This window comes from Ranitomeya imitator, chromosome 4 (genome assembly GCF_032444005.1).
Source record: "Ranitomeya imitator isolate aRanImi1 chromosome 4, aRanImi1.pri, whole genome shotgun sequence".
Lineage (NCBI taxonomy): Eukaryota > Metazoa > Chordata > Amphibia > Anura > Dendrobatidae > Ranitomeya > Ranitomeya imitator.
In genome coordinates this window covers 55,155,931-55,174,097 of record NC_091285.1, presented here as the reverse complement: position 1 = coordinate 55,174,097, position 18,167 = coordinate 55,155,931, and the positions used below count along the sequence as shown (strand labels likewise).

Below are 18,167 nucleotides of genomic sequence, written 5' to 3'. Positions count from 1 at the left end.
CTCTGGTACCAAAAATACCAGGATGACCAGCCAACACAGAACAGTGAACCTCAGAAATCACTCTACTAGTCCATCTGTCAGGAACAAACAGTTTCCCCACTGGACAGCGATCAGGTCTGTCAGCCTGAAATTCCTGAAGAACCCGTCATAAATCAGGGGAAATGGCAGAAAGGACCACCCCTTCTTTCAGAATGCCGACCGGTTCAAGGACCTCAGGAGAATCAGGCAAAAAACTCCTAGAGAGGGCATCAGCCTTAATATTCTTAGAACCCGGAAGATACGAAACTAACAAATCAAAACGGGAAAAAAACAAGGACCATCGAGCCTGTCTAGGATTCAGCCGTTTGGCAGACTCGAGGTAAATCAAATTCTTATGATCAGTCTAGACCACAATACGGTGCTTAGCTCCCTCAAGCCAATGTCGCCACTCCTCAAACGCCCACTTCATAGCCAACAACTCCCGATTGCCGACATCATAATTGCGTTCAGCAGGCGAAAACTTACGGGAAAAGAAGGAACCAACAGGATCCCTCTGAGACAAAACGGCCCCTGCCCCAATCTCAGAAGCGTCAATCTCAACCTGAAACGGAAGAGAAACATCCCGTTGGCGCAACACCGGAGCAGAAGTAAATCGGCGTTTAAGCTCCTGAAAGGCAGCGACAGCCGCAGAGGACCAATTCGCCACATCAGCACCTTTTTTCGTCAAATCGGTGAAGGGATTTACCACGATAGAGAAGTTAGCAATGAAACGGCAATAAAAATTTGCAAAACCCAAAAATTTCTGAAGGCTCTTCACGGATGTGGGTTGAATCCAATCATGAATGGCCTGAACCTTAACCGGATCCATCTCCATAGATGAGGGAGAAAAAATGAAGCCCAAAAAAGAAAGCTTCTGCACCCCAAAGAGACACTTAGACCCCTTCACAAACAAAGCATTGTCACAAAGGATCTGAAATACCATCCTGACCTGTTGCACATGAGACTCCCAATCATCGGAAAAAATCAAAATATCGTCCAAATATACAATCAAGAATTTATCAAGATAAGTCCGGAAGATATCATGCATGAAGGACTGAAAAACAGATGGAGCATTAGTGAGCCCGAATGGCATCACAAGATATTCAAAATGACCTTCGGGCGTATTAAACGCAGTTTTCCATTCATCACCCTGCTTAATACGAACAAGATTATATGCCCCCCGAAGGTCAATCTTAGTAAACCAACTAGCCCCCTTAATCCTAGCAAACAAATCAGAAAGCAAAGGTAAAGGGTATTGAAACTTGACCGTGATCTTATTCAAGAGGCGATAATCAATACAGGGTCTCATGGAGCCATCCTTCTTAGCAACAAAAAAAAATCCCGCTCCCAACGGTGAAGAAGATGGCCGAATATGCCCTTTCGCCAAAGACTCCTTAATATAATTCCGCATGGCGGTATGTTCAGGCACAGACAGGTTGAAAAGTCGGCCCTTAGGAAACTTACAGCCTGGAATCAAGTCAATAGCACAATCACAGTCCCTGTGCGGTAGAAGGGAACTGGACTTGGGCTCATCGAATACATCCTGAAAATCAGACAAAAACTTAGGAATTTCAGAAGAGGAAGAAGAGGAGATTGACATCAAAGGAACATCATTATGAATCCCCTGACAACCCCAACTAGTCACAGACATAGACTTCCAGTCCAACACAGGATTATGTACCTGCAACCACGGAAAACCCAGCACGATAGCATCATACAAATTATGCAACACCAGAAATCGACAATCTTCCTGATGGGCTGGCGCCATGCGCATGGTCACCTGTGTCCAAAACTGGGGCTTATTTTTTGCCAAAGGTGTAGCATCAATGCCCCTCAAAGGAATAGGGTTCTGCTAAGGCTGCAAGGGAAAACCACAATGTCTGGCAAACTCAAAGTCCATTAAGTTCAAGGTGGCGCCTGAATCCACAAACGCCATGACAGAAAATGATGACAATGAGCAGATCAAAGACACAGATAACAGAAATTTAGGTTGTACAGTACTGATGGTAAATGAACTGGCGATCCTCTTTGTCCGCTTAGGGCAGACAGAAATGACATGAGAAGCGTCGCCACAATAATAGCACAACCTATTCTGACGTCTGAAACCTTGTCGTTCCGTTCTAGACAGAATCCCATCACACTGCATTGGCTCAGGAATTTGCTCTGAGGACAACGCCACAGCGCGCACAGTTCTGCGCTCCCGCAAGCGCCGATCAATCTGAATGGTCAGAGACATAGAATCACTCAGACCGAAAGGCGTGGGAAACCCCACCATAACATCTTTAACGGATTCAGAAAGACCCTTTCTGAAAATTGCCGCCAAAGCATCATCATTCCATTTAGTCAACACAGACCATTTTCTAAATTTCTGACAATACAATTCTGCCGCCTCTTGACCCTGAGACAGGACCAACAAGGTCTTCTTCGCTTGATCCACAGAATTAGGTTAATCATATAATAAACCTAAAGCCTGAAAAAAGGAGTCTACATTAAGCAAAGCCGGATTCCCAGATTCCAGGGAAAATGCCCAATCCTGTGGATCGCCATGCAGCAGGGAGATGATGATTTTAACCTGCTGAATGGAATCACCGGAGGATCGAGGTCTCAGAGCAAAAAACAGTTTACAATTGTTCTTAAAACTCAAAAATTTGGACCTGTCACCAAAAAACAAATCAAGAGTAGGAATCTTCGGCTCTAAAACAGGAGTCTGAACAATATAATCAGAAATACCCTGTACCCTAGCAGCAAGCTGGTCCACACGAGAAGCTAATTCCTGAATATCCATGCTAGCACAAGACTCCTCAGCCATCCAGAGAAAAAGAGGGAAGAGAAGACAAAACAGAGTGCAGAAAAAAAATGGCTCAACACCTTTCTTCCCTTCTTCTGAGATGCATTTAACTCATTATGGGCCAGTTGTACTGTTATGATCCGGTGACCTTGGAGCCGCATGGAACTTTCTCTGGAGTTGGTGTAAACTGTACTGACCGCAAATCCTGAACTTAACACCGCAACTAGAAGTAGCCGTGGGGTGTGCCTAACAAATCCTAGACACCTCGACACAGCCGGAGGACTAAATACCCGTATAGATGGAAATAGGAATTCTACCTTGCCTCAGAGCAGAACCCCAAAGGATAGGCAGCCCCCCACAAATATTGACTGTGAGTAGTAGAGGAACAGACACACGCAGGCAGGAAACAGGATTTAGCAAAAGAGGCCACTCTAGCTAAAATAGGAAAGGATAGGACAGAATACTAAGCGGTCAGTATTAAAATCCTTCCAAAAATATCCACAGCAGAAAATACAAAAAATTCCACCATCTAACTAAAGATGTGGAGCGTATATCTGCAACTCCAGAGAATCCAACAAGACTGAGAAAACACTGACACAGTCTAAGCTGGACAAGAGAAAACAAATGAATAGCACAGAATTATTAAGCACACAGCATGTGTGCCACAGAAACAAAAACCAGACACTTATCTTTACTGAATTGGCAGCAAGGCAGGAGGAACAAGACAAAGATCCAAAACCTCCCAGAACCATGGACAACTGGCAAGGACTAATGAATCCTGCACACCTAAATACCTCAGTCAGAACTGCAATCAGCAGAAACACCTGACCAGGACTGCAACTCAGGGACAACTGCATTACTACCTACAACCACTGGAGGGAACCCAAAAGCAGAATTCACAACAGAGAACCACAGGTGGCATCACGAACTTTATCACAACTCCCCTAAAAGACCTTTCCCCTTTTAATTGGGTGCCCAGGGCCACGGACCGGGTCGCTGCCACCATGACCACCCCTTTAATTGCAACCAGACTCTGGAACCAAGTATCCCCATTGCCCTGATGGGCGACTCAAATTGGTCAAAAAAAATTTTTGGGGATGGTTTTGTTTATATGGTATGGTAAAATGTATACATGATAAAAATGACCTGGAAACATACAGTCACAGTTGGAACTCGGATACGGCTATTTGAGACAGATGTCGGCTATTTAATATAGCCAGTATCTACCTTAAATGAAGAGAACTCAGCTGCTGAGCCCCCTCCATACATGAGGGTGTATTACTTGGACATGAATAACACGTCCATTTGCAGGAAGGAGTTTATATATCATTACAGTAAAAGTTCCAGTAAAATGTTTGCCCAAGACTTAGATATTGTTAACCATAGGATAGGACAGGTCATCAATATTAGATCACTGGGGTTCAACACTTAGCATCCCAACCAATCAGCTGCTTGCATTTCATGTAGCAAAGAGGACCGTCACAGCTCCATACACTGTGTAGTGATTGCTCCCGGGTACTGCAGCTGAGAAAGCATTTTGTGAAAGGCCAGAGCCCCCGCTGTTCTGTGGTATCCTGTGCGGTGGACTTCGAGAAAATGACCGCCGGGGGGCGGCGCATGCGCAGATGGAGATCTCGGTACCAAGATCTCGGGAGATGAGATCTCAGCGCTGAACAGCGCTGGACACAGCGCAAGCAGCAGCAGAAACACCGGACACAGCACAAGCAGCAGCAGCAGCACCAGACACAGCACAGCAGCACCGGACAAAATGCAGCAGCACCGGACAAAGTGCAGCAGCACCGGACGCAGCAGCAGCAGCGCCGGACATCAGAACACTCCCTCATTCCATCCTGCGGCCTGCAGCATCACCCCACTCCTGCCTCCAGCAGTGACCCTGGGACCCCATTTCACCACAGCCACCACCCCCGGTATGCAATAAGACGCATGGAGTATAAGAAGCACCATCATTTTATTAAAAAAAAGTTTTTTTTCCTATTTTTCTCCTCAAAATTTGGGGTGCATCTTATAATCCAAAAAAATACGGTAAATGGTTTTAGCAGGTTCTTTGCACAGTTGCTTGAACTTATAAGTCACAAGCAACTTTTTTGTAATGGCAGCACATTTATACATGTTAATAAGATGGACATGTTTTATTAACTAAATAAGCAGATTTTTTTAGTCTTCCATCCCATTCCATCCCCGTCTTTGAATCTTATCTACAGGTGCTTCTCACAAAATTAGAATATCATCAAAAAGTTAATTTATTTCAGTTCTTCAATACAAAAGGTTAATCTCATATATTATATAGAGTCTTTACAAACAAAGTGATCTATTTCAAGTTTTTATTTCTGTTAATGATGATTATGGCTTACAGCCAATGAAAACCCAAAAGTCATTATCTCAGTAAATTAGAATACTTTATAACACTAGCTTGAAAAATGATTTTGAAATTCGAAATGTTGGCCTACTGAAATGTATGTTCAGTAAATGTACTCAATACTACTTGGTCGGGGCTCCTTTTTTGCATCAATTACTACATTAATGCAACGTGGCATGGAGGTGACCAGCCTGTGGCACTTCTGAGGTGTTATGGAAGCCCAGGTTGCTTTGATAGCAGCCTTCAGCTCGTCTGCATTGTTGGGTCTGGTGTGTCGCATCTTCCTCTTGACAATACTCCATAGATTCTCTATGGGGTTAAGGTCAGGCGAGTTTGCTAGCCAATCAAGCACAGTAATACTGTTGTTTGTAAACCACGTATTGGTATTTTTGGCAGTGTGGACAGGTGCCAAGACCTGTTGGAGAATGAAATTTCCATCTCCAATACGCTTGTTGGCAGAGGGAAGCATGAAGTGCTCTAAAATTTCCTGGTAGATGGGTGTGCTGACTTTGGTCTTGATAAAACACAGTGAACCTACAGCAGCAGATGACATGGCTCCCCAAACCATCACTGATTGTGGAAACTTCACACTAGACCTCAAGCAGCATGGATTGTGGCCTCTCCACTCTTCCTCCAGACTCTGGGACCTTGATTTACAAATTAAATGCAAAATTAACTTTCATCTGAAAACAACACCTTGGACCATTGTGCAACAGTCCAGTTCTTTTTCTCCTTGGCCCAGGTAAGACACTTCTAGCGTTGTCTATTGGTCATGAGTGGCCTGATACAAGCAATGCAACACTTGTAGCCCATGTGCTGGATACATCTGTGTGTGATGTCTCTTGAAGCTATGACTCCAGCAGCAGTCCATTCCTTGTGAATCTCCCCTAAATTTTTGAATGGCCTTTTCTTAGCAATCGTTTCAAGACTGCGATTTTCCCGGTTGCGTTTGCACCTTTTTGTACCACACTTTTTCCTTCCACTCAACTTTCCATTAATATGCTTGGATACAGCACTCTGTGAACAGCCAGCTTCTTTAGCAATGACCTTTTGTGGCTTACCCTCCTTGTGGAGTGTGTCAATGACTGCCTTTTTGACACCTGTCAAGTCAGTAGTCTTTTTAAACGGTTAGGAAGCCTTTGCAGGTGTATTTGTTAATTCTAACTTACTGAGATAATGACTTTTGGGTTTTCATTGACTGTAAGCCATAATCATCAATATTAACAGAAATAAACACGTGAGATAGATCACTCTGTTTGTAATGATTCTATATAATAATAATCTTTATTTTTATATAGTGCTAACATATTCCGCAGCGCTTTACAGTTTTGCACACATTATGGAGTGTGGGAGGAAACCGGAGTACCTGGAGGAAACCCACGCAAACACGGGCAGAACATACAAACTCCTTGCATATGTTGTCCTTGGTGGGATTTGGACCCAGGACCCCAGCACTGCAAGGCTACAGTGCTAACCACTGAGCCATCGTGCCGCCCCAAATATAATATATGAGTTTCACTTTTTTTATTGAAGAACTGAAATAAATTAACTTTTTGATGATATTCTAATTTTGTTAGAAGCATCTGTATCTTTCCTATATTCTATTCAGATTTCAGAGCTAAAAACCAAACCAGTTCTTTTAATATGAGGCATTCTAAATAATATAGAGAGGCAAAAGTACATCTGGATCTACTGTCTCCTTCCCCACCATCCTGTAGAATGTTAAGGTACCTTCACACTAAACAACTTCACATTGCACATTGCACGTTGCAGCGTCCTGGATAGCGATATCGTTGTGTTTGACACGCAGCAGCGATCAGGATCCTGCTGTGATGTCGTTGGTCGCTGCAGAAAGTCCAGCACTTTATTTCGTCGCTGGACTCCCTGCAGACATCGCTGAATCGGCGTGTGTGACACCGATTCAGCGATGTCTTCACTGGTAACCAGGGTAAACATCGGGTTACTAAGCGGAGGGCCGCGCTTAGTAACCCGATGTTTACCCTGGTTACCATTGTAAAAGTAAAAAAAACAAACACTACATACTTACATTCCGCTGTCTGTCCCCGGCGCTGTGCTTCTCTGCACTCCTCCTGCATCCTGTGTCAGCGTCGGCCAGCCGGAAAGCAGAGCGGTGACGTCACCGCTCTGCTTTCCGGCCGCTGTGCTCACAGTTAGTGCAGGAAAGCAGAGCGCCGGGGACAGACAGCTGAAGGTAAGTATGTAGTGTTTGTTTTTTTTACTTTTACGATGGTAACCATGGTAAACATCGGGTTACTAAGCGCGGCCCTGCGCTTAGTAACCCGATGTTTACCCTGGTTACCGGGGACTTCGGGATCGTTGGTCGCTGGAGAGCTGTCTGTGTGACAGCTCTCCAGTGACCAAACAGCGACGCTGCAGCGATCGACATCGTTGTCGGTATCGCTGCAGCGTCGCTTAGTGTGAAGGTACCTTAAGCCTCTCTCCTCTGTACCAGTCTGTGATTGTTAGTCTGTTTACTGTAAGTGATATCTGTGATTTGTATGTAACTCCTTCTCATATACAGCACCATGGAATCAATGGTGCTATAGAAATACATAATAATAATAATCTTTTGTAAAGTTCTCTTTATTATACACTGGTCAAGTGTGTGCTTTTACAGCTGCTGCCTGCCATTAGATGATGCAGCTTAGTTAATCCAAGTCCTCTTCATGCTTTATTATGCTGTTATAGTAAAGACGATGTCCACCTTTGTGAACTTTTTTAAAACTTAAATGCACGTATTTGGGATTGAACATTTTTTGCAATTGGATTTCCTTAAATATTTTGCACCGATTTACAAACTTTTTTTTTTCTCTGCGCATTCAACTTTGAGGTGGTCTGTGGTCATAAGGAGCTCAGCAAAGAGTTACAAACTTTCCTGTAAGACAATTTTAGCTTCCTGACTGACAGATTCTCAGTTAAAGAGGTTGTTCACTACGAGGACAAGCCCTTCTCATTCCCCATATTTGGACCCATTAAAATAAACATACTTATTCTCAACACCTGTGACGGCACCGTTCCAGCGTTGTTGGCACTCGCATTCCAGGAGCTCACGTGTGGTTGCTTTGACACTTGAGTCCTGCGCCCAATCAGCACTGGAGTCACTGTCCCCACCTTCAGACATATAATAATCGAGAGGTAGTAGGCTTTAAGGCTTGCCGCTCCCTTCCTTTTGATTACTAATGCATCCAAAGCCAGGGACAGTGACGCCAGCGCTGATTGGGCGCAGGGTTCAAGTGTCATAACAACCACATGTGAGCCCCAGGAACACAAGTGCCCTCATCGCTGGAATGGCGCTGTCAAGGGAGGTGTGCATAAGCGTTTTTATTTTATAAAAATAAACTCCATAGAATTTTAAAAGCACCAACTTTCATCTCCTGTCTTCATAGTGGGAAAATCTATCTTCACTGAATACACATTTTAGAGATTTTACCCATTAGTTGAGAGTGAAAGATAAGTCCAGGAAGAGAAAGAAGCGAGTCTTCTGGGTAATTTCGCAATGCATCGCCGGGAACGGAAGATGGCAGCAGGCGCGAGCGGATCGTCGGACAATGGTGGGTGAGTATATATTGTTTTTTTTTTTAATTATTTTTAACATTACATTTTTTTACTATTGATGCCGCATAGGCAGCATCAATAGTAAAAAGTTGGGGACACACAGGGTTAATAGCAGCGGTAACGGAGTGCGTTACCCACGGCATAACGCGGTCCGTTACTGCCGGCATTAACCCTGTGTGAGCGGTGACTGGAGGGGAGTATGCGGGCGCCGGGCACTGACTGCGGGGAGTAAGGAGCGGCCATTTTCTTCTGGACTGTGCCCGTCGCTGATTGGTCATGGCTGTTTTGCCGCGACCAATCAGCAAATTGGATTTCCATGACAGACAGAGGCCACGACCAATGAATATCCGTGACAGACAGACAGACAGACGGAAGTGACCCTTAGACAATTATATAGTAGATATATATATAATAGCTGCAGAGCGAAATAATTTTTTTTTTTAGTGATGTGATCTTGCTTAAGTGCAATGTATTAAATCCGTAAAACTCACAGACAGAACATATATGACTCCAGCGAACATCTGAACGAGCCAGTGATGTTATAAAGGTAACTAACCAGTTGCCGATGCCAAAATCATTGCTTGAAGCCTTTCGGTTTCTACAGGGTTGTTTGGCCAGATGCCGGCCTCCTCTGAAGGTTGTACGCTGGGGAGTGAGTTATTATATAGGAAATGTTATAGAAAAAGAAGAGTTAATTCATTGCCAAATAACATGTTGGTCAGTTTTATGCAGAATAAAGTAGAACCATTATACTGTATAATGAATGATCAGTGATTACAAATTCTAATACATTTGTGATGGTGGGATATGGTATGTGGATATCATTTTATTTGTATTAATATTTTACTGATTATCATGGTGTTCTCTGGTAGAGTAGGATGAGTTATTTGCTAATTGATGAATTGCTGTTATTTGCCATCTGATATCAGCCCCCACAAGTACTGCATTGTTGTCTTCTCACAGGGTCAGTGAATAATCCTGTTTGCTAATATACTAATGACATATTGAACTAGCTTGTTGAAACAATGAGCCCCTGCGACCTTCCCCCTCCTGACCTGTAAATGAGGAGGGGGACTTTCAAAATATCAGGGAGGTGAGACACCAGATCAGTCCTGTGTGGAACTATGATGTGTTCACAGCATCTCAGAGAGAAAGAAGAGTATATGGACTATGTTATCCTCTGTCTGCTGGATTGTTGGACTTTTATCCTGTTACTGAACTGCATTCAGATTCTGGACTATTTCATCCTTTGTGTGGTGGATTGTTTATGGACCTTTCGTATTTTGCCTAAATAAAGGTCTTGGTCTTGTTTACTATACTCTAGCTCTGTTGATTGTGTGATACCGGAGAAGGACCCCTTGACAACTGGTGGCAGCAGTGGGATCAACAGAGCATAACCAAATGGAGAACCACACACAGAGTGAGTACAGAAATTGGACTGTATCCAGTTTACAGGAGTGAGCCAGAGACCTGGGCATGAACTACCAGGGGCTGACTAAAGAAGCCTTAATTGATCTACTGGTGGGTGCTAGCCAGATCACCTACTCCCATATGTCTGAAGGACAAGCCCAGGATACAAGGACCCCCACCCCAAAAAGTCAGTGGGTGGTGTGGTACGAAGAAGAGGTGGCGGGTCTTGGTCTTGTTTTCTATACTCTAGCTCTGTTGATTGTGTGATACCGGAGAAGGACAACATTTACTTCCAATTTGTCAGTATTTTCAATATAGCGGAAGGAAATGTTCTTGTTTACATTCAGCATCTGCAAACCAGTGCAGACCTAATGCATCTCACAGTGCAGGGTAGATACGGATAAGATTGATGTTGGAAATGTATAAGGAAAAATATTTATTTACTAACCCGCTGGTCCCCGGTCTCTGCGCCTGTGAGAAGTGCCAGTCCATGTTGGCTTGTGCCTGCTAAAAAAGGAAAGAAAAATAGGGAAAATATGTGTAGAATATTTGACATTATAAAACAATCAATATGATTAATGGTGCCAGCGGTTGGGCATTAAGTATTAGCTGGCAGCTTCCTTGTAATAGGTCAAGGTTATACTACTTTATACCACGCAGTATACTTTTTTTTAATAATGGCAATCTATGCCAGACATAAGTAACTGTGTACACATTCAGTTGCCTAAGCCTGTCCATGCATTCAATGGCATCAATGCAGTGTGAATTTAGCATTTATTTAATCAACCCCTTTAGGAGCAGCCATTTTGGCTTTCAAGATGACAAAAGTTTTTCAGGATTTTTCATACTCTTAACATTTTTTTTTATCAAAGAAGAAATATGGGGTCTTGTTTTTTTGCCGACGTACTTTGTAGGTTAGCTTTTAATTTGTACTGATTTGATTTTGGAACGATAAGCAATAATACCAAGACGCCAATGCCTTCCTCAAAATTCTTGTATATATACTGTATCTTTTGGTGATTGCTGTTTTTATGCATACTCCTTTTTCTCTTACCCTTCTTTATCCACACTCAGATGTGATATCACTCCTTACAGTGCTTTCACGCTGCGCTTTGTCTTACGCTCGTTGGTCGTGTTGGGGCTAACGGTCGGACCCGCTGCAAAACGGAATTTGGGTGTATGCGATGATGGGGTCTTTCGTGCGAATGTGTGCTCTGTCGTGCAACATTTTCAGTTGTATACGCCTACTGGAGGCGGACACCCTCAAGCCACATGCAAATTAGCCTGGAAGTGCATCAATGGCGTGTCTATATACAGATATATATACGCTGAGTGCCTTGGGGGTATATATACTGAGGGCAGTGAGGATGTGTCAGTATATGCTGAGTGCATCCAGGGTGTATCAACATATATTCAGTGTATCAAGGGTGTATCAATATACACTGTGTACATCAAGGGTGTATCACTATACACTGAGTGCTTTGTGGGTGTATCGATATACACTGAGTGCATCGAGGGTGTATCAATATACATCGAGTGCATCGATGGTGTATCAATATATACTGAGTGCATCAAGGGTGTGTCAATATATACTGAGTTCATCGATGGTGTATCAATATATACTGAGTGCATCGAGGGTGTGTCAATATACATTGAGTGCATCCAGGGTGTGTCAATATACATTGAGTGTATTGAGGGTGCATCGAGGGTCGTCAAGGGTGTTTCAATAAACACTGAGTGCATCGAGGGTGTATCAATATACACTGAGTAAATCAAGGGAGTATCAATAAACACTGAGTGCATCGAGGGTGTATCAATATACACTGAGTAAATCAAGGGAGTATCAATATACACTGAATACATCGAGGGTGTATCAATATACACTAAGTGCATCGAGGGTGTATTAATGTACATTGAGTGCATAGCGGGTGTATGAATATACACTGAGTGCATTGAGGGTGTATCAATTGTGACAGGGTCACTAGCACTGTCTGTGAGGGGAGATATGAGTCACAGAGATTGCTTTCCTCTGTGATCTAGAAACCCATAAGTTTCTTTTCAGTATGTGCTGAAAGAGTTGAGCAGCCATGTTATTGGTGGGTTTTAGGTGAGTAGGTGAGAGATGGGCGGGACACCTACTCACCATATCTCCACTTCAAGTGTGTGGCTGGGGAAATAAATATCCAGACTGTTTTTTTTCTCTGTGTTGTGTTGAGGCAAGGAAGTCTCCATACTGAAGCTCCTGTGAGAGGGGCCATATGTGTTGTCCCAGAAGTACTGGGCAGGACTGTGTATGAACTGTTTATTTTCTTTTAAGCCAGAAAGGCTGTTTTTCCGTTACCATTTTGGGTTTTGGGTTTATGATGCAATAAACCACCCAGAAACTTTAACCCCACGTGTGCCTGTGTCTACCTGGAGGAGCAGCTAACTGAGCCAACATTCCTCAAGTGGTGTTTCTTATGCGGACAAACGTTCTAGGAACATGAGTAGCAGCGGTGAACAAATCGTATATCCTGGGTTAATGCGGCTACAGAGATGGAAAAGTGGTCGGACAAAATGGAGGAGCTACTCAAGCACCTGATCCTGAGCCAGCAGGAACAGCTTCAGGTACAGCATGATACTAATAAACTCCTAATACAACAGCTACCCAAAAAGCAAAGGCAGATGGAACACCTGGCGGGAGATGTCTGCAGCAGAGAAGCTGCCCCTCCCCCGCATCAAGATGATGACTCATGAGTCCGGAAAGCACTCATACGTTCGGAAAGCAGTAAGACGAGCCATGCAAAAGATGACCCCAGGGGATGATTTAGAGGCATTTTTGACTGTTTTTGAATGGGTTGCAAAGTGGGAGAGGCTGCCCCTGAGCCATGGGTGGAGGTGCTGGCCCCCTATCTGACTGGTGAATCACCGAAAGCCTATTATGACTTTGCCTTGCAGGATCCCCGGGAATATGCCAAGTTGAAAACGGAGATATTGGCACGCTAAGGGGTCACTATGTCTGTGAGAGCCCGAAGGGTTCATCATTGGGCGTATTGTGGTGACAAACCTCCTCACTCACAAATGTTTGATTTGTTGCATTTGGTCCAGAAATGGTTGCAGCCAGAGTCCTCCACTCCAGCCCAGATGGTCGAGCTGGTAGTCATGGACAGATTTAGTTACTCTCTCCTCAGGCCGGTGCAGACCTGGGTTACCCAAGAAGACCCCCGGAATGAGGATAACCTGTTGGGCCTCATAGAAAGGTACCAGGTGGTCAAGAGGTCCCTGAGGAAGCCAGGGGCACCAACGTCACATAGGTGAAGTGTATTCAATGGGAGTGAACTCGTAGGGCCTGTCTGATGGCACAGCGAGCAGGAGAACTTTATCATGCTTTCAGTGCCCTCAGACAGTGAATAGTAGTTCACAGGAGGACACTCAGCACATGGTGCTCAGTGACCACTGGATGACAGGTTGCATGGTCGCATCATGCATACTGACATATAGATGTAGCAGAGCTGGACCCGTCAAATGGATAAAATCATCTCTGCAGAAAGGCGAGGAATATTTTTGTTTGCTTTTTTTTACCTCTTTTGCAGATGACGAGGTCATCAGGGGAATGGGCGAGGTCATAAGTATAGTTTAATTAAGATTTTTAAAGGAGTCTATATATTTCTTTTAATTACAGGACTTTTTTCTGGGTGTCTGTGTTTTTCTACAATGTGACTATGGGGTTAGTAATGGGGGTGTCTTATTGATGTCTTGATGTCAACTGTCAATTCAAAGGTGACAATAACCCCCCCCAACTATTACCCCACTTGCCACCGCTACAGGGCAAGTGGGAAGAGCAAGGCTAAGTGCCAGAATTGGCGCATCTTAGAGATGCACCTTTTCTGGGACAGCTGACAGCTGATGGTTTTTAGCCTGGGGGCCAGTATCCTTGGCCCCTTCCTAGACTACTAATATCAGCCCGCAGCTGTCTGCATAGCTTTTGCTGGTTATCAATTATAGGTGGGACCCCATGTCATTTTTTTACAGGGTCCTCCACTCCACTAATTATATAGCTGTGAGCTGATATTAGTAGCCTGGGAAGCTCCATGGGTATTAACCCCTTCCCAGGCTATGAACATTTGCCTTTAGCCATCGGCTTTCCCTCTGCTGGTTACAAAAATTGTGTGTGAGCCCACACCATTTTTTTCCAAAAATTAATCTTTTATTAATTAAATACATGTACAGTAATTTGCACACATTGCACTAATTGTATTTGTCACTGACATCTATATATTTACAATTGTGCTCAGAAGTGTATATACCCCAGCAGAATTTTTGCTTTCTTGGCCTTTTTTCAGAGAATATGAATAGTGATGGGTGAGCACTAAAATGCTCGGGTGCTCGTTGCTCGGGTGGAGCAAATTGGAATGTTTGGGTGCTCAACCCGAGCAAACAGCCCAATGTAAAGCTATGGGAAACTTGAGCATTTTTCGGCGCTCCCCCAGGCGGTCTGCAGAGGGACTAGAAATTGCGAAAAACGATGGGAACAGTGCTCAAATGACATGGGAACAACATGGGGAAGCCCCTGGAAGCATTACTGACTCCTAGGTCACTGCTCTGAACAATATTGTCAGAGTCTTACGCCACTTTTAAAGACTCACAACAAAACATACAAATATGAAACCAAAATGGATTTTCTTGGGAGATATGTTAAGAAACATCCTTTCCAGGGTAATGACTTGTATATAAAGCAAAATAAATAATCAAAAACAAAAATTCTCCTCCACACCTTGGGCTATGTTCACACGTATCATTTTTGATGCATTTTTGAACTTTTGCATTGCTTTCAACCAAGACAAATGCATTCACTGGGAAATGTAATTTTAACATTTTACAAACTTTTCTGGCCATGTGGTGTGTGACACATCATCAGACACCTCCTGTTTCATTTATGAAGAGCCATCAGGCGGCCTTTACTCTTCTTAAAGGGCCAGCAGTTGGTCCTAAGTATTTATTGAAAGCCATCAGCCGGCTATGCTGTGTTGTTTCTGTTATTAAACAGTGGGTCTCCTATACTGTTACTGCATATGCTGTGAGTAACAAGGCTGGCCAAAATTTGGATGCACCACAATACCCTTTTGAAGACATGTGCAGGAGGGCCTCCTGAAAACAATGTTCCCATTATTAGGAAGTGATCATAGTGTTTGCCTATGCAGTGAATGCAAGGGCTGCCAAATATTTAGAGGAACTCCAATGTCCCTTGAAAGAGACGTGAAGGAGGGCCTCATAAAAAAATGTTCCCATTAGAAAGGAGCTGGTCTCCTATACTTGTAATGCCCATTCACTAAGTGTAAGGGCTGACAAACATTTACCCCTGGGGATTATACATGAACATACTGTATAACAAAAAATTTTTATGGGCATCATAAACACTCTTTAAAAAGTTATGTGGGTGTTGCATCACAGACCACTGTCACCCAGGTGATATGGTGGTAGAGGATCAGGATGAGGAGAAGGAGTAGGACAACAGTAAATAGTCAAAATCAGGAAGCGTATACCCATGTGTGGGTGTGAAGAGGTGCATGGGAATAGACCTTCCAAAAAAAGACACTGGATTTGAGTTTGTTACGCTGCTATCATTTGGTGGTGTTGAGAAGTCTGGCCCAATCCAGCCCTTGTTCATTTTTATAAGAGTCAGCCTGTCAGCATTTTCAGTTGACAGACAGAAGCGCTTATAGCTTATAAGTTATAATTACACGAGCGGCACTAAAAACCCACTCTGATAAAATGCTAGCAGCAGGGCAGGCCATGACCTCCAAGGCGTAGAGAGCCAGTTCATGCCATGTGTCCAGCTTGAATACCCAATAATTATAAAGCACAGAGGAATCAAGGATGACGTTGGTACGGTCAGCAAAGTACTCTCTCAGCAAATTTTGCACTCCTTGTGAGAGTACTCACGTCTTGGGGCCTGTACGATGGGAGGGTCTGATAAAACTCTCACTGCACTTTGACACTGTTCCTCATCTCTACTGGATTGGAAATGTCTCTCTCGCCTGTACTCCTTGGTTGTCCAACGAAATGTGACCTCTGCCACCAGCATTTTCAGAAAGGAATTTTTTTAATAATTATGCAACAAGGGCCTTCTGGTACTGCCCCATTTTAGTAGACCTGTCTGCCTCGGGAATAAGAGATATAAAGTTCTCCTTGTAGCGTGGGTCTAGACGTGTCAACAACCAGTAATGACTGTCACCCAAAATTTTGAGAGCACGAGGGTCAAGGGAAAGGCAGCATAACATAAACTCAGCCATGCATGCCAGACTGCTAACAGGCAAGACTTCCATGTCCTCACCAGGAGGATGACTGAACATGCTAATGTTGTGCTTGTGTAATGCGGGGATGGCACACTGGGAGAAATATTGGCAGCTGAGGACCAAGTACCGAGGGATGGCCGTCGCCTTCAGGTTGTGGAAACCGTCCGTCTCCACGAGGCTAAAAGGCAACATTTCGAGTGCAAGCAGTCATTAAAAGTGGGAATTTAGTAGTGTGGCCTGTGGGATGTTGGCCGCATATTTGCACTTGCGTTCTAAGGACTGGGGTGTGGACAACTGAACGCTGCGCTGGGACAAGGATGTGGATGTGCTTGCTGATGGTGCTAGTTGAGTGTGTGCAATAACAGGTGCAGGGCAGAAGGCATCTTCATATGCACCATGGACATGGTATTGGCTTGCATGCACAACAGCGGAAGAAGTAGTGGAGTCACCCACAGACACTGTTCCAAGACCCTGGGGTTCGACCCGCAAAGTTTGGTGCTTTGCTGCCATGTGCCTGATCATGCTGGTGGTGTTCAGGCTGATAGTTTTGCTACATTGCCTTATTGGGGTTATTGGCAGAGTGTTTAAAAAACAACCAGACTCGGGAAGACCTAACAGTTGTACTGGCAACTTGTGTCATGTTGGTGTTATGGGGAACAGTTGCCTGCCTTCTGTCTGCGGCCACCACACTGCTTTTTCCTGCATGTTGGGGTGCTATGCCTCCCTCCCCCTGTGTGCTGCTGTCCTCACTCTGCATGTCCTCCTGCCAGTTTGGGTCAGTTACTATATCATCCAACATTTCATCTTCCACATCCGCACCCTGGTCCTCATCCTGACTTTCTCGCAATTGCGTCTCATCATCGTCCACCTCTTGTGACCCTTTCCCACCGTCACCTTCGTGTGACTGTGGTTGCTCAAATATTTGGGCATCGCGACATGCGATCTCCTCTTGACCCGCTTCAAGTGGACCGGGTTGGAGGCCTGAATCTATAAATGGAAAAGTGAACAGCTCTTCGGAGTGTCCAAGTGTGGGATCAATTGCCTCCATGCACTCCGCATGGTGGGTGGAAGGAGGATCAGGGTGAGGAATATGCGGTCTAGACTCACGGCTACCGAGACTTTACCGTGTGGAAGACAGGTTGGTGGTGGTGGTGGTGGCAAAGTGACTGGAGGCATTATTGATATCCAACCCACAACCTTTTGACACTGCTCTGGGTTCAATAGTGGTGTGCTGTGGTCCCCTACTAATTAGGACAGGAAGGTTGGGCGAGAAGATGTGGGTGTTTGTTGTGGCCCAATTTCAGTTTGCCTTGGCCTTGGCCTCTGCATGCACCATCACCATCACGTCCAGTTCCCCATACCTTGCCAAGCACCTTGCCCATTTTAAAGGAAGGACAATATGTGTGAAGGAAAACCACAGTTTTAAATAGCTGGCCTGTAGGTAACTACTTTTAGCATTAAACTGGTGTCAATAATTTTGCTAACACACTACAACAAAGTTTAAATGGAGGCCAGAAATGGCAGAATGTTGAGCGCACTTATATGTGATCCGTGCGACGGAAATCCACAGTTTTAAATAGCTGGCCTGTAGGTAACTACTTTTAGCATTAAACTGGTGTCAATAATTTTGCTAACACAGTGCAACAAAATTTAAATGGAGGCTAGAAATGGCAGAATTTTGAGCGCACTTATTTGTGATCTGTGTGATGGACAGTTTTAAATA

General features: G+C 44.2%; 1 protein-coding gene across 2 annotated transcripts in view; it reads right to left on the bottom strand.

Moving 5' to 3' along the window:
* Positions 1-18,167, bottom strand: part of LOC138675457 (protocadherin gamma-C5-like) — a 100,364-nt gene that overhangs the window by 9,823 nt on the left and 72,374 nt on the right. For both annotated transcript variants that reach the window (XR_011320682.1, XM_069763697.1), the window contains exons 3-4: positions 10,618-10,676; positions 9,316-9,404 (exon numbers count right to left, since the gene is read on the bottom strand). Coding sequence is in view for 1 of the 2 variants with exons in the window: in XM_069763697.1 (XP_069619798.1) it covers positions 9,316-9,404; positions 10,618-10,676 (148 nt within the window). In the remaining variant the exon portion in view is untranslated. The remainder of the gene's footprint in view (positions 1-9,315; positions 9,405-10,617; positions 10,677-18,167) is intronic.